The sequence below is a fragment of the Hyperoodon ampullatus genome, assembly GCF_949752795.1.
Source record: "Hyperoodon ampullatus genome assembly, chromosome: 6".
NCBI lineage: Eukaryota > Metazoa > Chordata > Mammalia > Artiodactyla > Ziphiidae > Hyperoodon > Hyperoodon ampullatus.
The window spans coordinates 44,388,138-44,409,882 of NC_136919.1; the positions used below are offsets into that span (position 1 = coordinate 44,388,138).

The 21,745-nt window shown below is 38.5% G+C and overlaps 1 protein-coding gene and 1 pseudogene across 7 annotated transcripts in view; one reads left to right on the forward strand and one right to left on the reverse strand.

The window, feature by feature from the left end:
- KIF27 (kinesin family member 27) overlaps positions 1–21,745 on the forward strand; it is a gene marked incomplete at both ends in the record, with an annotated part of 87,765 nt that overhangs the window by 17,897 nt on the left and 48,123 nt on the right. For all 6 annotated transcript variants that reach the window (XM_079705699.1, XM_079705702.1, XM_079705701.1 and 3 more), the window contains 5 exons: positions 3,959–4,165; positions 11,411–11,577; positions 12,073–12,176; positions 13,789–13,944; positions 17,399–17,604. In XM_079705699.1, the coding sequence (XP_079561825.1) occupies positions 3,959–4,165; positions 11,411–11,577; positions 12,073–12,176; positions 13,789–13,944; positions 17,399–17,604 (840 nt within the window). The remainder of the gene's footprint in view (positions 1–3,958; positions 4,166–11,410; positions 11,578–12,072; positions 12,177–13,788; positions 13,945–17,398; positions 17,605–21,745) is intronic.
- LOC307054249 (heterogeneous nuclear ribonucleoprotein A1-like) lies at positions 19,494–20,499 on the reverse strand (annotated as a pseudogene). Its single transcript has 2 exons — positions 20,486–20,499; positions 19,494–20,439 (listed from the first exon to the last, which is right to left on the reverse strand). The product of its transcript is annotated as a heterogeneous nuclear ribonucleoprotein A1-like (transcript).

A 21,745-nucleotide genomic window follows, 5' to 3' on the forward strand; every position in this document is an offset into this window, starting at 1 on the left:
TTAATTCAGTGTTGAATACAAGTGTTGATACCAAGCATCCTTGTCTTCTTTCCAACTGCAGAAGAAAAGCTTTCACTGTTTCACTATTAAGTATCATGTTTGCTGTAGATTTTTTTTTTTTTTTTTTTTTTTACTTTTTGGCTGCATTGTGCAGTGCATGGAACTTCCCTGACCGGGATCAACCTGTGCCCCCTACAGTGGAAGTGTGGAGTCTTAACTGCTGGACCACCAGGGAAGTCCCAATATATATATTTTTAAATTTATCCTTTATCAAACCAAGGAAAATTTCTTTGCTGAGAATTTTTATTATGAATGGATATTAAATTTTATCAAATGATTTTTCTTTATCATGATTTCCTCCCTTTCTGTTCATGTGGTGAATTGTATTGATTTTTCTAATTTTTAAACAAACCTTATATTCCTGGAATAAACCTTTCTTTGGGTCATGATGTATTGTGTTGGGGGTCCCCAAGACCACCCTCAGGTTGGATGATGCACTAGGAGGACTCAGCATATAGTTGTGCTCATGGCTAAGATTTATTACTGTGAAAGGAGAGCAGGGAACGGGGACATAGAGTGAAGTCTGGGAGAAACCAGGCACAAGCTTCCAGGAGTTGTCTCCCGGTGGAGTCACCCACATGTGCTTAATTCCCCCAGCAAAGACTGTGACAACTCATGTGAAATGTTGTCTACCAAGGAAACTCAGAAGAAACTCAGGTTTTATTGAGGGCTGGTAATGAAGGCATTCTCTGCCCAGCATGTACCAAAATTCCAGACTACCAGAAGGAGAGCAGGTGTTCAACATAAACCACCTTGTCTGTACAAACACTTTGAGCACAGTGAGCCACTCTTACCAGTTAGGGTGTTGGGAACCCTCTTAGGATCCAAGTTCCCAGACACCAGCCAATGGACAACCTCTTAAGTAGGTCTTTCAAAGGATTGCAGTCAGGTCTGCTGTGTTAACTGTTTTCTACAAGTGTCCTTGATTTGGTTTGTGATTATTTTGTTTAGGATTTTAGCATCTCTATTCATGTGTGAGATTAGCCTATATTTTCCTTTCTCAAAATATTCTTGTTAGATATTGTAAAAAATTAGGTTAGCCTAATAATATAGGTTAGGTAGCATTCCTTCTCTTTCTATACTTTGGAAGAGTGTGTGAAAAATTAGTGTTATTTCTTCCTTAAATGTTTGGTTGAATTCACCTGAAAAACATTTGGGACTGGAACATTTCTTTGTGGAATGTTTTATTATGAATTCAATCCTATTTTCTTTTTGCCCCCCTTTTGATAAGGTTTATTTGTCTAAGAATCTAACAGCTGTGTCTAAGTTTTCATATTTATTCACATAAGTTTGTAATAGTCTCTTATCTCTTTAATGTTTTTAGATGTGTGATGATATCCCCCTTTTCATTCCTGGTTATTTGTGCCTTCTCTCTTTTTTTTTTTCCTTGATCAACTTCACCAGGGGTTTATCAATTTTATTAGTCTCTTCAGAGAAGAAATTCTTGACTTTGTTGATCGTCTCTAGTATATGTTTATTTATTATTTAATTAATTTCTATCCTTATCTTTATTATTTAATTTTTTCTGCTTTTCTGGGGGATAGGATCCTATGCTATCTTTCTAAATTCTTTAGATGGATGCTTAGTTCATTGATTTTTAGCCTTTCTATATATTTTTAGATATAATATATGCATTTAAATTTATATGTTTCCTCCTAAGCTTATTTTTATGTGCATTCCACATTTGCCTCAAAATATTTCCAAATTTTTATTGTGACTTTTTTCTTTGACCTATGGGTTATATAGTTATTTTATTTCCAACACATGGAGGATTTCTTTTTATTAATTTTTAGCTTAGTTGCATTTATTAATTTTTAGCTTAATTGTATGATTTCAGTTCTTTGTGTTGAAAATTGCTTTATGGCTTAGCATAAGGCCAGTTTTTGTAGGTACTACAGAAGTGTTTGAAAAGAAAGTGTATTCTGCAATCATTGGATTCTCTTAATCCTGTTTATCCTGTTATTCAAATCTATATTTTTACTCACTTTTTTTTTTTTTTTTTTTTTTTTTTAGCTAATTGGGCCTCTCACTGTTGTGGCCTCTCCCGTTGCGGAGCACAGGCTCCGGACGTGCAGGCTCAGCGGCCATGGCTCACGGGCCCAGCCGCTCCGCGGCATGTGGGATCCTCCCGCATCGGGGCACGAACCCGCGTCCCCTGCATCGGCAGGCGGACTCTCAACCACTGCGCCACCAGGGAAGCCCTTTACTCACTTTTTTGGGGTCTTTTTGTCATATCAGTGATTTAGAGTGATGTTAAAATCTCCCACTATAATTTTGGATTTGTCTTGAGAATAGTGACCATTTTTGCATTATATATATTTAAGCTCAGTTATTAAGTACATAGAAATGTAGAATTGTTATATCATCCTGGTGAATTGACCTTTTTTTTAAATCACTTTTTACCTCATTTTATCTCTTCCAATGGATTTTGCCTTAAAGTCTATTTTATATTAATATAGTTATACCAGCTTTATTTTGATTAATATTTACATGGTATCTCTTTTTCCATCTTCTTTTTAATCCTCCTGTATCTATTTTAGTTGTGTTTCTTGTAATTAGCAGGTTAGATAATTTTACAATTCTTTCTGACAGTCCTTATCCTTTAATTGGATTACTTAGTTCATTTCTGATTTTAACATGATTACTATTACATTCTGGTTATAATCCCACCATTGTGATTTTTACTTATCCTATCTGCTCTATGTTCCTTTTTCTCTCCTTCTTACCTTCTTTTGGATTAATTGTGTATTTTTAAATTTACTTCATTACCTTAGAAGTTGTACTTTCACTTTTTTTAGTGGTTATTCTAGAGAGTATACCATGCACCCTTGACTTAATACAGTCTAATATTAATTGGTATTTTTACCCTTTTCCTAGAGAGTATAAGGACTCCATTTAATATCCCCTGTCAACTTTTATGCTATTGATGTTTTATATTTTACTTATCTGAATACATGACTTTTAAAATAAAGTTACATTTTATAGCTCAGCATTAACACAGTGAAAGTTTAAGGGTTTTTTTTTCTCCTATTTAAACATTATAATACATGTGAAATATTAAGATGAATGACATTTCTTGTTTACATAATTTTGTGCTTATAAAACAAAGATTGATGTTAGAGCTTTCTAGATTGGATATACTTCAAAATTTTTCTTTAGAGGATATGTAAGAAGCTAAACCACACACGGTGTCTCCCCCCCCCCCCATATAATTTATTCTGCCTTTGATTTCCAAGTTCTTTCTCCCACGACTCTCAATTGCCTATCTTCTATCTCTTTGTGTTTCTGGCTTTCTTTTTCACTGAGTAAAGGCTTTCACTTCACTGCACCTGTTACCACTTTCTGTCCCCTTTGCTGTCACCTCAGCTATTTGCGATTTTCTACACTTTTCAACTTCCTCGTCTCTTATTACTTCATGGATTTCACTCTGAAGGTTCGAACTTTTATAAAGATCAGCTAATCATAGTGCTTCAGGTTGGCAGGCTAACCAATCACTGTGTGGGGCACTGTCTTGCACACTCTTTAGGCAGTATTTATTGGTGCTTACTATTCAAAAGTTTTTACCACTCAGGACAATCCTAAATTCTTGTGAACACCAGAAGGCTAGTCTTTGTTTTTTTGTTTTTAGAAAAAAAAATTTTTTTTTCTTGCCTGCGCCACGCACCCTGCAGGATCTTAGTTCCCTGACCAGGGATGGAACCTGCGCCCCCTGCTGTGGAAGTGTGGAGTCTTAAACACTGGACCACCAGGGAAGTCCCAGAAGGCTAGTCTTTGGATGAATGAGGTTTTACTGTTTTGTTAAGGTAGTTGTAATTTTGGTCGATGTTCAGTTATTTTTAATCATTACACACATACTGAGGTTCTCTGTTTTTAAAATTCTTATCTCTCTTCTACAAAGAATGAAAAAATAATAGAACAACAACTTCTTGTGGATCAACTGAGTGAAGAACTAACAAAACTTAACCTGTCAATGACTTCCTCAGTTAAGGAAACTTGTGGAGATGGGCCAGATGCCAGGATACCTGAAAAGAGACCATATACTGTACCATTTGATACCCGTTTGGGGCGTTATATTTATATTCCAGGAAGATCAGATTCCAGGAAGGTAAAGTCTAAGCATTAATTTCTTTTTTATTATGAGATTTTTAAAATATTGTATATAATATAATATCACAGTGTATTTGTATAGTCTTAGCAGGTTGTTTTTCCATTTGGTTTCATACACTTTTGTTTATACTCTTCTTTTTTGTTTGTTATGTATACTCTTTTTTAAAACATGCTTCTTTTTAATAAAAAAATTAATAGGTAGGAGAATGTATAGATATATTTGGAAGGAATAGTTGAAGATAATGCTTACATTTATCAAGGAGAAAAAAGCTACCCTTTGCCATTGTATTTTCAGACATGACTAATAAGTCTGATATCTTCATGAATTTTTTCTGTCTTTAATTACACCAAGTTGATGAGGTTGGAGGTATTTATTTTGACTTATTTGGTCTGTCTGATTATTTTCAAAATGACATTTATGTGTTATTCAGTCTTGCCAAGTCTGACATAATCAAGACTATATAAAAGTGAATATGAAGTTTCATCTTAATTTTTATTTATTTATAAAAAATATGTGTGTGGGTGGTCAATATGTGCACACACTGATTTCTCTTGAAAAATCAAGGAATCTCCACCATGGAAAAGACTAATTAGCAGATTCATGAATTTTGGTTTCCATTTATTAATTTTAGGACTGGAAATGATTTGTTTGAGATCTATACATTGGTTACAGTCAAAGGGATAAGAAATATGAGAGGTGTCATAGACTTTGCAGTCAGGCTGGCTTGGGTGTGGATACCATCTCTACGGTGTAGGCCTGGATGGATGACTAAAACCGTGTGAACCCCAGGCTCCTTATCTGTCAGAATGGGGGACCTGAGGGGGTGTATGGAGGATTTACATGAGATGGTGACTCCAAAAGTGCCTGGCACACTGCATCCTAACACATGTTCATGGGGTGCCTCTACTATGTCCCAGGCTCCATGCCTCAGAACAAGTAGGACAGATGCTACTGTTACCTCTATAGTTTTCAGTTTTGAGTGGTTGGATTTAAAATTTAAACCATTGTTAACTATTAATTTCAGTTAAACTTTTTAGAGTTATTGACATTTTCTTCTGGTTGAATACATGGTAAATTTGCATAGAACATTTGAGAAGAAGGATAAGGTCTTTGTAGGATTCAAATTGGATATCTATTAATTCAGCTTATTATATATCAAGTCTTCTATATTAAAAAAAATTTTTTTACTATTGGCTAGGAATGTGAAAGAATTTCCTGTTTCTGTTCATTTTTTGTTTTTTTTTAAATTTTTTTTTGGCTGCGTTGGGGTCTTCATTGCTGCATGCGGGCTTTCTCTAGTTGCAGCGAGTGGGGGCTACTCTTCGCTGCAGTGCGCGGACTTCTCATTGCAGTGGCTTCTCTTGTTGCGGAGCACGGGCTCCAGGCGCGCAGGCTTCAGTAGTTGTGGCACGTGGGCTTAGTAGTTGTGGCTTGCGGGCTCTAGGGCGCAAGCTCTGTAGTTGTGGCACACGGGCTTAGTTGCTCCACGGCATGTGGGATCTTCCCGGACCAGGGCTCGAACCCATGTCCCCTGTACTGGCAGGTGGATTCTTAACCACTGTGCCACTAGGGAGGTCCCTAGACCCCTCTGTTCTTATCTCTAGTTGTTTGATTAGACCTGAAACAGCCATGATTGGAATAAAGGCTTCCACAGTTATTGTTTCAAATTAGCAAATTATTATTTTTAAAATTTTAATTAGTTTCATTGCCCCCTTTCACTTTCAAGGGTTTTGGTCTGGAAAACATATTGTGTGGTTACCATAGCTTAGGAGAGGGCAGATATACTATAAGACTTGTAGCTCCTCTGTGGTTACAGGTAATCTCAAAGTTCCCTTATGACCAAGTGGGATTAAGATGTAACAGAAAGAAAGAACCAGTGAGTTTGCCAAAAGATTGCTGTGACATGGAAGGAAAAGACCTGACCAGAGAGACTCTGCATTATGTTGAGGAATGGCAACACTTACTCCTAGTGCTATTTCCTTCACCATGGATGGACATATATTCAAATCAGCAAATTCTTAGTTTTGTTTTTAAAATTTTCCTTCTACCCCTAAAGAACCCTTCTAGCCACTAAAAGAAGGGGAAAAGGGAGAAAATGCAAAGGTAATATGATCAGCAGTTTTGAGAGTTCTCTTGCTCCTATTGTGTGTCCAGGAATCCTGGCCCCCACTCTTGCTTGGACTGGTTACCGCAGCAGACATGAAGGCTTGCATGGAAAGACACAAAACCTGCCAAGCCTTGTTCAAGTCCTGTTTCCTGTTCCGTTGTTCTAGAGTGAGTGGAACGTTTCATATTAAATACCAAAACTAGTTAAATTAAGCTAAAGAAGATGTCTGAAATCTCATTTCATTTTTTCACCATTTCATTTTTTTCTGGATTCCTGTCTCCTTGGCAGAAGTTGAGCTAATATTTTCCAGCTCTAATATTTTCTTTTAGAATTTACCTCAAATATTTTCTTGAAGTAAAAATAGTCTGACAAGGGAAATATTTCCTTGACTTAAAATACTTTCAAAGGAAAAGGGGAACAATAGCTTAATTAGTTTTTAAATTGATTGCATAAAGAGTTTGATTTTGGGCTTCCCTGGTGGCGCAGTGGTTGAGAGTCCGCCTGCCGATGCAGGGGACACGGGTTCGTGCCCCGGTCTGGGAAGATCCCACATACCACGGAGGGGCTGGGCCCATGAGCCATGGCCTCTGAGCCTGCGCATCCGGAGCCTGTGCTCCGCAACGGGAGAGGCCACAGCAGTGAGAGGCCCGCGTACCGCAAGAGTTTGATTTTATTTCTTATATGCTTGTTTATACATATTGGAGGGAAAGAGTGAAAAGATCTCATTTATTTTAAAAGTGTATTATATATATATATAAAACATATATATATATATACTTTTGTAGCTAGCTTTTCTCACTTAATGTATCACAAATGCTTGACAGTCATTAAATATTCTATATCATGATTTTGACAGGTAATAATATTTTATCCTAAGGACATACCATTGTATACTTTTTCCTATTGTTGCACATTTAAGTTGTTTGCAACCATCTCTTAATCTAAAAAGCTTAATTCCAAAATGGAATTTTAGGATTTATCTACTTATGTAGAAATCCTAAAGAAATTGCCCTTCACAACTAAATAGTATAATTTACCAAATTATTAGGAAAAACGAGAAAGAAACTCATTTGTCTCAACAGATACCAGAAACTCATCTAATGTAAACTCATGTAAAATTGAATCTAGATTTAAATTTAAGGAAAAAAATGTAACAGAGGTTTCTATTTTCTTAATGTGGTAAATACCAAAAAGGCACTTTGGAAGGAAAAAATTACAAAGTGGTACCAGTCTTTACTTAGGTTTAAAATAATACCACAGGGGCTTCCCTGGTGGTGCAGTGGTTGAGAGTCCGCCTGCCGATGCAGGGGACACGGGTTCGTGCCCCGGTCTGGGAAGATCCCACATGCCGCAGAGCGGCTAGGCCCGTGAGCCATGGCCGCTGAGCCTGCGCGTCCGGAGCCTGTGCTCCGCAAGGGGAGAGGCCACAACAGTGAGAGGCCCGCCTACCGCAAAAAAAATAAAATAAAATAAAAATAAAAATAAAAAAAAATAAAATAATACCACATATGCTGATGATACTACCATTTTTCATGGATTATAAGACTCACATTTTTTTTTCACTTTATCATCTTTGGTGGTAAGATATGTTTTACAGTTGATGGTATGTCATAGAGGATAGCTTTTTTCTTTCTTGCTGGTATAAAAATAATGGTGTGTCTTACAGTTGATGACATTTTAGATTTGATAAAATATTGTATTATGAAAAGGAAATAAAAGCAATAGGTAAATAATATCACTTTCAGTACTTGACATAATTGTATAGTAAGAAAACCAACAAAAATGTTCTTAAGGGATTTTTTTTTCTTTCTTTCTTTCTTTTTTTTTCTTTTGGCTGCCTCGAGTCTTAGTTGCGGCATGTGGGATCTTTCTTTTTCATTGCGGTGCGTGAGCTCCTCGTTGCAGCACACAGGCTTCTCTCTAGTTGTGGCATGAGGGTTTTTCTCTCTCTAGTTGTGGTGCATGGGCTCCAGGGTGCGTGGGCTCTGTAGTTTGTGGCATGCGGGCTCTCTCGTTGAGGTGCTCAGTAGTTGTGGCATGCAGGCTTAGTTGCCCTGTGGCATGTGGGATCTTAGTTCCCTGACCGGGGATCGAACCCGCATCCCCTGCATTGGAAGGTGGATTCTTTACTACTGGATCACCGGGGAAGTCCCAAGGATATATTTTTTAAACCTTCTGGGATCTCCAAACTCACAAAAGTGGAAATATCTGTAAAATCTTTTCTGTTTTTCCTGAATGAATTACATTTTTATTGAGTCACAAAATTCTTATGCATTAAATCCCATACAATGAAGTCAACAGCCTTTTCAGTTTTCATTAAGATTTTATCTTTCACACAAAGGCCATTTTTTTCTCACAAAATAATTAATTAGTTTTGCTTTTTAATCACTTCTTTGCATAGATTGTTGCTCATGGTGAAGCAGAGCCGTGTGAGATGTGTCTGCTGAGCTTTGACCAGGTTGCCTTGCCAGCCCAGCACTCATTCCTGCAAAACATACCAACTTCACAGTAGCAAAATGACAAAGTACATCTTATAAACCTTTGTGGAACTCTCAAATTCAACTACAAAATTAAATATGTGAAAGCCACAGTCTGCGGTAAATGAGTTGCAACACACCTCATGAAACAAAATCAAATGCATCACTAGTGAGAAGAGATTATCTTATATGATGATTGAGAATATTACACTCAGGTCTGGGTACAACACCTAAGTCAAATTAGATTATTTTTGGAGAACAACCAAGTTGCTGAAGGACCTTGGAGAAAATCTGAAGTAACTCTAGATTTAGTCTGATTCAGAGGAGACATGATAACTGCTTTCAAATATTTGAAGGCCTATCATTACTGTTAGACTTTGTCTCTAGAACTAGGACCAATGAGATACAGTGCTAAGGCAATATAAAGAGGGGTTTATTAGTGAGAACTGTCAAAGTAATATGAGAGTTCTCAGGGCTTGTGCGGGTCCCCACAGTGAATTTGTTTAAGCAGAGGTTAAATGATAATTTGCAGTATTACAGAGGAGAGTCAAACATGGGATGAGTTGAACTCTAATCTTTAAAGTTCTGTCCAGTCCTGTTGCTATGTAATTCTCAGAAAAAATGGTTAGAATAAAAAAATTGCCTTCTAGTTGGATACACTTCAGTTATCTGAATTATTACTCAGCTTATTGAGTACTAACATTGTGATCAGTGTTGCTTGGGGTATGGTTGAAAATGCAAAAATATTCTTTGTTGGGAGCAGGGAGTGCAGAAGCAACTGAAAGAAGCAGGACCCAACACTTAGGTAGGAAGGGGCCAGATTATAGAAGGCTTGGTGAGCCAGAAGGGGCTAAGAACCATTCTTTTGGGTGGAATGACTTAAGGAATTAATTTACTGAATGTTACTCATTGTGGCAGAACCCATTTGGTGTTCATTATTAAGCTGGGTCATTTGCTTTTCTTTGTAAAAAGAAAATTTTAAAGCAAGTTACAATCCCAGAGAACAAAGTTTGATTCTGAACAAAAAGTTTTATTTGCTCCTGAAATAAAGCCCTCCTCCCAGCCCCCACCCCCACCCCCAACAAAGAGCAGCGTTGAATCCTGTTGGTTATGGGGCAGACGGCCATGCTAGGTACAATGTGCTTGTTAGATAAATACTTCTTGAGTTGGTTCTTCTGTAAATAATCTCTGTACCCCAGAATCGGGAGGCCACCTAGAAAACTTTACCCCCCATCCATCATGGTGCTGATGTGACGGATGGTCTTATTAGGTGACCAACAGTGGAGGCACAAAAATCAAGTATCAAGGAATATCCAGTATTAGGTTGGCTTTCCTGGGAGGTGGTGTGTAAAGGACCTACGTCAATTGAATCTTCACACCATGTGATATACACATTCTACTGTGTAGTAATTTTAATAGCTTATAATGATTTATATTAATAAATTGAATGTCTCCTCTAAGATCTTATTATTTACCTTTTTTGAGAAATCACCCTGAGGTTTGGTTATAGAGAAGTGGTTAAAAAGGAAATATTTGGTAACAGAAACTAGAATAAAAGTATAAAGGCAATATCTAATTCATTGTTTTCCAAGGTGAATTTTTGAGAACTTAAGGCCAATAGAATAATAATATAGAAAGTTTCCAGGCTAGTCCATGAAAATCTATTTATCCCATGATACATATTAAGTGTCACTTAGAGCATTAATTCAGCTCTCCCTGACTACTACATGTAAAGTCTGAATAAATACATTCAAATTTCCAAATTGGGAATATTTTGCCCTGGCAGAAGGAGTGGTAGTGGCTCTGGATTTCTTCATGTGGTGGGATTTGGATTAGAGGGGAATTGCAGACCTTAGCAGCACTGCAATTCTCCAAGTGTTCAGAAATGGGAAGATTGCGGTGGGGTGGGTAACAGTTGTCTCCTATTACACTGTGTATGGGCTTCACACTTGTTGGGGAGTGCCTGAGCTATGTTTAAGAGCTGTGATGTTGGGACTTCCCTGGTGGTCCAGTGGTAAAGAATCCACTTACAGTGCAGGGCCTGGTCAGGGAACTAAGATCCCACATGCCGAGGGGCAACTAAGCCTGTGTGCCACAACTATTGAGCTCACATGTCTCAACTAGAGCCGGTGTGCCACAACTACAGAGCCCATGCGCCCTGGAGCCTGCGCGCCACAGCTAGAGAAGAGAAAACCCGCAGGCCGCAACTAGAGAGAAGTACACACGCCACAATGAAAGATCCCGCGTGCCTCAACGAAGATCCCGCATGCCGTGACTAAGACCCAACGCAGCCAAAAATAATAAATAAATAAATAATAAATCTTAAAAAAAATATATTAAAAAAAGCTGTGATGTTTTCACTCATGCCTCTTTTTGGTTTCATTTTTGAGTGCTATTTTCCCTGAAGTTATACAAGCTTTCTAGAAGAGGAAGAGCTGTGTATAGATTCTGAAAGAAGTGTGTGGCCATGAGGCACAATAGTATTGTGAAATGAATTTTGACTTTTTTTGTGGGCGGGGGGGGAATATATATTTTCAGTGATTGGCTATTTTAAGAGTACCTGTCTAACCTCTTTAAAAAACATTTTGAGTGATAGGATAAAAACAAACACTTTAAAAATCACGTTTTTTGTTGTTGGGTGGGGGAATCACTTGTAAGGTCTACACAAGTCCTTCTGTATACTCTCTGGATCGACTAGTTGCCGGATTTCGAACACGAAGTCAGATGCTGCTGGGTCACTTAGAAGAGCAGGATGAAGTCCTCCACTGCCAGTTTTCTGATAGCAGTGACGATGAGTCAGAAGGCCAAGAGAAATCTGAAATTAGGTATGTTAATATAGACTGACTTAATAAACATAATTACGTGATGCAATTAATATATACAGATGTAGGTTTTTTTCATTAAAGTATATCTTTTTCCATTTAGTAGGAGAGTTAAGTGGTTTTTGCTACATGTACTGTCAACTAATGTGTTATGAAACCAGTGTTTGAACACAAGCCATCAGTCTAACAACTGTAAAATAATTTTGCTTTAAAGCATTTATGGTGGTTGAATTTTAATTTTCAGAGAGAATGATTTTGGATTTCCTAATTCTGCTGCCACAGTGGCAACAAACATGATGAATTTTCCACTGGGTCCAACATGGTGGGGGATATCTTTTTATTTTGTGGAATATTAGTAAGTTCCATTTATTTTATATTAATCATTTAAAGAATAATTAATCAATTTAAAGAATAATTTTGGGGGAAACTAATTTGAGGGCAGATTAGAAACCACTAACAGACAAGTTACCTTTGATCCTGATATATATATTTTTTTAGACATAAAGGTTGCTCGTGGATTCAAAAGCCAGGCTCTGTTTGTTCTCTTGTTGAATTGAATGATATTCAGGATCAAACACAAAAGTCAAGATTGGAGAATGAAGGTACACAGACTTTCTCAAGTACTTTAGATCTAATATTTATGACACCTCTCTTTTTCTTCAGGCAATAATTTAAGAAGCATCTGGGAATTCTCCAAGATGGGAACTTGATTAGGAGTGCTTTCCCGGCTTTTCCTTTGTGTTCTCTGCTCTACCTCTGAATTTTTGTTCGTTTTTACTCCTTAATGAAAACAGTTTTTCCACCAATCAATTCAAGCTAGAGTTATAGGCTAAATCTCTCAGAATGGGGATTTTATATTCAAACGTGAATTGATATACATTGTACTCTTGACTTCTTTAAAATGCATCTTAAGTAATTTACTAGCTGTCTACTGCTTCCCTGGCACCCATGCCTACCATTAGTGATATATTTGGCATTAGAGCCAACTTAGTCAAGTGGGTGCTTATAATGTTCACAATTGATGAGAATTTTTATGCATCAAAAAACAGCATAAAAGACATTTATGTTGCAAAAAGTATACGTGGAGATTTTAGCTCATTTCTCTTAGCCTATGTGTGGTCACAACACCAAGAGTAAGAGTACAGAGAATATAAATAACGTGATAAGTCGTACACTGTGAAAATAGCATCTTTTTAAGAGCCTATGGGGGACTTCCCTGGTGGCGCAGTGGTTAAGAATCCGCCTGCCAATGCAGGGGACACGGGTTCGAGCCCTGGTCCGGGAAGATCCCACATGCTGCAGAGCAACTAAGCCCACACACCACAACTACTGAGCCTGCGCCCTAGAGCCCATGAGCCACAACTACTGAAGCCCTCACACCTAGAGCCCGTGGTCCACAAGAGAAGCCACCGCAATGAGAAGCCTGCTCACCTCAATGAAGAGTAACCCCTGCTCGCCTCAACTAGAGAAAGCCTGCGTGCAACAACGAAGACCCAGTGCAACCAAAGATAAATAACTAAAAATAAATTTGAGCTTATGCGTGTAATATTACGAAATGAAATTGAGATAAGTTTTTAAAATGTATAAATAGTGTAGATAAGTGCTACCCAAGTAGCCATTCTTGAACTGTTTGTTACTGGTCTACAACCAGGTAAGAAACTTAATGTCAGGATGTAAATCAGTGCACCAGCTCCTTCACTGAGGAAGTCTCAGTGAAGTGTCAGCTGAGCTAAAAGAGTGAGGTAATTGATTTATGTTCTAGTACAAGACAGAAACAAACAGTGTGAGGCCACACTCTTATTAGCCTGGGGTAGAGGGAGACTACATTCTCTGATTACCGTAAAACTATGAGTTAGTAGGAAAAAAATTAAAACCTCTACCTATCTGGAGATTTTATATCTTTCTTAAATAACTCGGGTTAAAGAAAAAGTCAAATTGCAGAATATCTAAGGGTAATGAAAAACTGTATCAGAACCTACAGGATATGACTAGAGCATATACATATGTTTTAAGGAAAGGAAAACTCACTGTGAGCTGGGAAACTGTCCCAATTGCCATGTATTTTTTCCTTTTTTTTTTTTCTGTCTGTCCCTTCCTCTGTTACCTCTAGACTGCTTGTGTGTCTGCCTTTTTTTTTTTTTTTAACTCTACTTCTGTCAAATATTTCTGAGCAGATAGTTTTTATTTCTCAGTTTTGTTTCTTTTATTTTAAAGATTTAAAGATTGAATGTCTCCAGGAGAGTCAAGAGTTGAATTTGGAAAAATTAAGGAATTCAGAACTCATACTTACTGAAGCTAAACGGAAAATGAGGGAACTTACTATCAACATCAAGATGAAGGAAGATCTAAGTAAAGAATTAATTAAAACAGGTAATAGTATCCTGTGAACCAGCTTATATGAGAAAGAAAAGCTTCTAGGGCTTCCCTGGTGGCGCAGTGGTTGAGAGTCCGCCCGCCGATGCAGGGGACACGGGTTCGTGCCCCGGTTCGGGAAGATCCCACATGCCGCGGAGCGGCTGGGCCTGTGAGCCATGGCCGCTGGGCCTGCACGTCCGGAGCCTGTGCTCCGCAATGGGAGAGACCACAACAGTGAGAGGCCCATGTACCGCAAAAAAAAAAAAAAAGAAAAGCTTCTAAAGTTGCTTCTGACGTTGTAACATTTACTTTAATTTTTGATGCTCAGGACTATCCACGTTAGCTTAGAATTCGTTCTAACAAGGTGTGCTCTAGAGCCAGTATGTGGAGGTTAATTATCAAAAGAACTTTGTTATATTTGATTTCATCTATGAATTTTTCTAACTAGTGTGAACTCTGTGTTGTGCTGAAACTCTATGGCACTTAATGTTTTTTGCCACTTTTTAGAAACATTATACTAGGCATCTGGGATAAGTCTGAGATGTTTTCCGAGTTCATTTTTAGTAAATACTTATTTTAAATTATTAGTCTCTTTTTCTTGGATAGTTCATATTTAACCTTAATTATAAACTTTATATTTTAAATGTAGCTAATTTTTGTTTTTCTGAAGATATAAGGATTTGTCCTTGAGAGCTGTCCTCGTGCGTGAGCCAGGCTTTCATCTCCTCCCCTTAATCTACCAGGTTGGGCATATGTACCACATCCTCTCCTCACCCTGCAACTCCATTAGGCTTGCCCTAAAATGTACATCTCAAGCTTTTTGGGTTCCCCTCACTAATACACTCAAAGTGTAAGCCTTGACTACTCTGAAATTCAGTAAAGAATTGAAGGAATAAGACACACTAGCGTTTCTTTCTCCCAATTTCAATGCAAAACAACTCTGGTCACATTTGGGGAAACTGAAGGAAATACTATCCTCTTCTTCAAGCCCAAGACTATAATCACACTCAAACTACACGAATTGTGGGTCCCAAATCCTCTGCCAGCAAGGAGAAACCTGCCTGGCCTCTCCCTCCTCTTTCCTGCAAGCTTGCCTTCTGGCTGTTTGTCCTCCTTTCTCAACTTCCTCTCCTCTAGCTGCTGTCCAAAGCGTTTTCCTTTCTCATTCCTACTGGTGTATGGGCTATGCATCGTCCCAGCTCCAGTTATCCCAGATGTTTGATTTTGACCATTCTCCTTCCTCATAGGCAAGATCAATGCCAGTAAACCTCTCTTAGGAGTATCTAGGAAATGGTTTAGGGGTTTAAATAGCTTCTCCATCCCCATGATTTTAGGGTAGTGAGTGTAGAAATTGAGGATATTTACCACTCTGAAATAAACGATTTTCTTTCATATAGGTTATCCCACCATGGGATATCTAACTAAACAAGCACACTTTTGTAGCCTGGTATACCCATCCTGGTTGCCTTAAAATAGAGGATACCTGAACTTAAACAGAGAAAGTCCTCTTCTTGTTCATTAGAATGAAGGGAAATTTGGAGCTTTCCTAAAGACCCTTAGAAATGGTGATTAGCAAAAGGGTCAATGTGTACTTACTTTTCAAAGTCCTCTCACTGAAGACTTCCCCAAACTGTAGCTACTTCAGCCAAAATTAATAACAATGACAATTATACTGTATTTCATCAATTTTAATACACACTTTTTTCAGATTTTAATATCTCTGAAATCAGGATGCATCTTTTTTTTTTTTTTTTTTTTTGCGGTACGCGGGCCTCTCACTGCTGTGGCCTCTCCCGTTGCGGAGCGCAGGCTCCGGATGCGCAGGCTCAGCGGCCATGGCTCACGGGCCCAGCCGCTCCGCGGCATGTGGGATCTTCCCGGACCGGGGCACGAACCCGTGTCCCCTGCATCGGCAGGCGGACTCTCAACCACTGCGCCACCAGGGAAGCCCAGGATGCATCTTAAAAATCAGTGGCATTTTAGCATTTTGTCATGGTGTAATTGGTACTGTATTTTTTTTTTCTTAGTGGTTCATAAAATATTGGCCTGTTAAACAATTTATGGGATCACAGATTCATTAAAACATTGTTGTCATATGTATTTTGAAGTTAGTTGAAATCATAGAATTGTAGAGCCAGAAGACAACTTACAGTGCATTTAGTTCAATAACTCCCTTTATTAAAAAATTAAGAGCTTTACAGTATGCCAGTATAACAACCTGTCCTGGTGATTATTCACCCCATGACCTCTAGACTCTTACTTCCCACTGCTGCTAGTTTGCCAGTCTGGTTCAGGACAGTTGACTATTCAGAATAAATCAGAACCAAATTTTTAGGGTCAGTAGCTGGACCTAGAATGAAAAGAGATATAGAAATATCTATATTCTATTTTTCTCTATGTTCAAAATATTCATAAGAAAAACATTTTTTAAAAATTTATCTTTGGGCCTCCCTGGTGGCGCAGTGGTTGAGAGTCCGCCTGCTGATGCAGGGGATACGGGTTCGTGCCCCGGTCTGGGAGGATCCCATATGCCGCGGAGCGGCTGGGCCCGTGAGCCATGGCCGCTGAGCCTGCGCATCCAGAGCCTGTGCTCCGCAACGGGAGAGGCCACAACAGTGAGAGGCCTGCGTACCGCAAAAAAAAAAAAAAAAAAAAAAAAAAAAAATTTATCTTTAACAAGTTCAAATGAAATGAAAAAGGAGAGGGGGCCAGCTCTATATTAAAGGATTCTTAAGAAACATAACAATAAGATGTACTGTGACCTTGTTTGGATTGTGATTAAAATAGACTAATTGTAAAAGACATTTTGAGACAGTTGGGGAAGTCTGAATAGGAACTGGTGGGTATTAGCATTGTTAGGTGTGATAATGACTTTTTGGTTATTTCCATATTCTGTTTAGATGCTTATTGACGTATACATAGGTGATGACATTATATCTGGGATTGCTTTAAAGTTTTTAAGTAAATTGAAGAAAAAAAGGTATAGATGAAGTAGCTGTGGCAAAATCTTGATAACTGTTGAATCTGGGTGATGGACTTTCATTATATTATTTCTCTACTTTTGATATGTTGAAAAACTTTCATAATAGTAAAAGAAAAGAATTCGGAGACAGATTATGGGTGGTAGGAAGACAAAGTGTAGTAAGCAAGAGGCCAGTGAGTCACCCCAAATACCTTTTAACTGAAGTTTGATGCCAGCAAAGGTAAACTGCAAATTCAGAACAAAAGATGAACCAGGGAGAAGATAGAATGGCACCAGATGGGGACACTCATTAAGGAACTAATTATTAAAAGGACAGGTGGCAAGTTGTGTTTGATGGGGATGGGAGGGACAGCTGGATTTTTAATGCTATGCCTTAAATAATTACTGCCCAGCTTTTTAAGAGTAGGGAAATTTTATGTTTTTGGTGTTTTACTTAGTTTTTAAACATAATTTATAATTGTTATTACTATTATTATTATTATGAAGGTAATGATGTCAAGTCCGTAAGCAAACAGTATTCTCTGAAAGTAACAAAACTTGAACATGAAACAGAACAGGCGAAAGTGGAATTAACTGAAATGCAAAAGCAGCTAGAGGAACTGGAAAACAAAGATCTTTCTGACGTTGCTTTGAAGGTAAAATTACAGAAGGAATTTCGTAAAAAGATGGATGCTGCGAAGCTAAGAGTCCAGGTAATTTAAAAAATATAATTGAGAAAACTTACTTAAGGCTTCCTGATTTTGAGGATTATTGTACCTAGTTAGGAAAGAAGTAGTATTCAGTTTTTACTAGCGGGAGGAACTGGATGGCAAGTTTTCTTATCCAGTATGCTGGTGAGTTTACATAATTTTAGTCTGGGTAGTATATTTCCTCATTCAGGAAGTGTGTTATTCTAATCTTTTTATCAAAAACCACATGGTGAGAAATAAAGATAACCACAGAAAATAGTATCCTTTTCTGAAGGATAAAAGATTAACTAATGATTAAATAATATATATAAAACATCTGGTATGTATAAAGCACTTCCTTGACACTCAACAAATATGATAACTGTTTCAGACAGTTTTCTGAAATCATAACTGATTGGTTTAAGAAAGGTTAATAACTTTGAGTACCACATCTTGTCCTTAATTTCCTAATGCTGGACTTTGCTATAACCTCAAATATAGCTACAGTTAAAAAATTCTATTCTTTGAGAAATATTCCATTATAGAGAGATTTTGTGTAGGAAGCCATTCCCAGATGCTTTTGGTATAGTCAGAGTGCTTTGTTAGTTTGCTTATAATGAATTTACTAAAATGCCTTTTCCAGTTCTTTTGATTCATAATCTATTTTTTAAAAATATTTTATTTATTTATTTATTTATTTATTTTTCACTGCGTCAGGTCTTAGTTGCGGCACGCGGGATCTTTCGTTGTGGCATGCGGGCTCTTCACTGTAGTGCGCAGGCTTTTCTCCAGCGCACGGGCTCATTAGTTGCGGTGTGCAGGCTCTCTAGTTGTAACGTGTGGGCTCCAGAATGTGCAGGCTTAGTAGCTGTGGTGTGAGGGCTCCAGAGTGCATGGGTTCTGTAGTTGTGGCATGCAGGGTTAGTTGCCCTACGGCATGTGGGTTCTTAGTTCCCTGACCAGGGATCGAACCAGCATCTCCTGCATTGCAATATGGATTCTCAACCACTGGACCACCAGGGAAGTCCCTGATTCATAATCTATTGCTTTCATATTGTTTCCACTGTACATAGAATGGAATTGTAGTTAACCTAGTCAGAGCATTAGTTATCTATTTTTGAAACTGTGCCACAGTTATTTTCTTTCAACAAGATAAGTGTTCACCGCACACCTCCTGTGTGCCAGGTCCTGTTCTAGGTGGGGATGCAGAAGTGAACAGAGCAAAAAAGTCCCTTCTTCTAGGGTTTTTAATGCCATCTCAAACAGCTGCACATCGCCATTAAAATTTTTTTTTACTTAAGTAGCCTCTCAAGTCAACACCAAGTTAAAATAACGTGACTTGACACTTTGCACTTTCCTTCAGAATACATATTTTCCCTTAGCAATTCACCTCAGAGAGTCTTGTGATCAATTTTTTTAAAGTTCTTGACCGTTAAATTAAGGCTGCGACGTCTAACAAAGTACTCATTTGAACAAAACATTAGTAGAACAAAACAATTAAGAGCTTTCCTTTATGATTATTATGAAATTTATTTATAATTTCATAGGTTTATATCCTACCTTCAGTTCTTTTTTTTAAAGACATTTATTCAGCGTCATGATCAGACTATTACATTTAGCAATCAACAGCACGCGTGCAAAAAAAAAAATCTACATTAAAACCCTTTGTTGGAATGCTTTACACTTTCCGCAGAACAGAAACTAAAATAACCTGTTATGCAACTAGTCACAAATACAGCCCTTGAGGTTTTTTTGCCCATACACATGAGTATTGTCTAAAACATGTCTTCTTTGTAACAGCTAGGCCCTGCCACCGCTGTGCTTGGCCGAGTTCACAAATCTCTTGTAACCTGTAGCTTCCCTGTCACTTTCCTGGCTCTCCTCTCCTGCTAAGCTTTGTTTCCTGGCAGTAATTAAAACCTTCTGCCACAGCCATAGCTACTGCTGCTGCTGGAACTACCAGAGCCACCTTGATTTTGTGGTTTGGCAAAGTATTGGCCTCCACCACCATAGGGGCCAGAACTTCTGCCTCCAAAGTTTCCTCCTTTCATGGGTCCAAAATTTGAAGATTGATTGTTGTAATTGCCAAAATCATTGTAGCTTCTGCCACCTCCAAAATGGCTTCTGTCATTACCAAATCCATTACTGCCATCCCCACTGCCACCATATCCCCCACCACCACGGCTGCCACCAAAGGCATCTCGACCACTGACGTTCCCTCCACGACCAGAGTTGTCATTCCCACCAAAACCCCCCTCCATGACCACCACCAGTTTCCAGAACCACTTCGACCTCTTTGGCTGGATGAAGCGCTAGTCTTCTCTTGCTTAGATAGGGTTTTCCTTACTTCACAGTTGTGGCTGTTCACTGTGTGATATTTCTGAATGACAGTCTTGTCTGCGGAGTCATGGTCATCAAAGGTTACAAAAGCAAAGCCTCTGTTTTTGCCACTGCCTCAGTCAGTCATGATTTCAATCACTTCAGTTTTCCCACACTGTTCAAAATAATCTCTTAGGTGATGTTCTTCAGTGTCTTCTTTAATGCCACCAACAAAAATCTTTTTCACGGTTAAGTGGGCGCCAGGTCTTTGAGAATCTTCTCTTGAGATGGCCCTCTTTGGTTCCCCAACTCTTCCATCCACCTCATGTGGCCTCGCATCCATGGCCGCATCCACCTCCTCTGCAATGGCATATGTGACAAACCTGAAGCCTCTGGAGCGCCTGGTGTTTGGACCCCTCGTTACCACACTGTGAGCGCTGCCTGCTGCTCAGGTGGCTCCTCAGACTCACATCGGTTGTTTCAAAGCTCAAACGTCTGATGAGGAGCTTCTGCAGCTGTTCGGGCTCTTTGGGAGACTGACTTAGACACGACAGCAGTAGACGGGGGAGACTTCAATGATGCTTACTCGGCGGCGTCCATGGGCAGAAAGGTTGTCCTACCTTCAGTTCTGATTGTAATTCTTATACTCAATATTAATAAGTAAGAACTGATCTTGTAATCTGGTAATCTGTCTATTCAGATTTTCTATTTCTTCATGATTCAGTCTTGGAAGACTGTGTGTATCTAGGAATTTATCCATTTCTTCTAGGCTATCCAATTTTTTGGTATATAATTGTTGATCATACTCTGTTTTTTCTTTTTTTTTGGCTGTGTTGGGTTTTCATTGCTGCGCACGGGCTTTCTCTAGTTGCGGTGAGTGGGGGCTACTTTTCCTTGTGGTGCGCAGGTTTCTCATTGTGATGGCTTCTCTTGTTGCGGAGCACGGGCTCTAGGTGCGCGGGCTTCAGTAGGTGTGGTACGTGGGCTCAGTAGTTGTAGCTCGCAGGCTCTAGAGCTCAGGCTCAGTAGTTGTGGCACATGGGTTTAGTTGCTCCGCGGCATGTGGGATCTTCCCAGACCAGGGCTCGAATCCGTGTCCCCTGCATTGGCAGGCAGATTCTTAACCACTGTGCCACCAGGGAAGTCCCTGATCATACTCTTTTATGATCCTTTGTATTTCTGTGGTATCAGTAGTGACTTCTCTTTCATTTCTGATTTTATTCATTTGAGGCCTCTCTTTTTCTCTTCCTGAGTCTGGCTAAATTGTCAATTTTATTTACCTTTTCAAAAAACCAGCTCTTCGTATCACTGATCTTTTCTATTGTCTTTTTAGTCTCTATTTCATTTATTTCTTCTCTGACCTTTATTATTTCCTTTCTTCTACTAACTTTGGGCTTTGCTTGTTCTTCTTTTTCTAGTTCCTTTAGGTGTAATGTTAGATTGTTTATTTGAGATTTTTCTTGTTTCTTGAGGAAGGCCTGTATCACTGTACACTTCCCTCTTAAAACTGCTTTTTTTGTGTCCCATAGATTTTGGACAGTTGTGGTTCCATTTTCATTTGTCTCAAGGTATTTTTTGATTCCCCTTTGATTTCTTTGTTGACCCATTGGCTCTTTAGTAGCATATTGTTTAGTCTTCATGTGTTTGTGTTTTTTCCAGTTTTCTTGAAATAGCCAAAATTATTATTTTTCTAAGGAGGTTATTATATTTACTGTATAAATCTATAGCTTAAGCCTTGTGCGTGGATTTAGCAAAGATTATTCTTATGGTTGTGATTAAAAGGTTAAATGAAAGATTATTAATAGGGTTTGAATTATCATGTTCTTTTTGTTTTCCATGTTTCTTG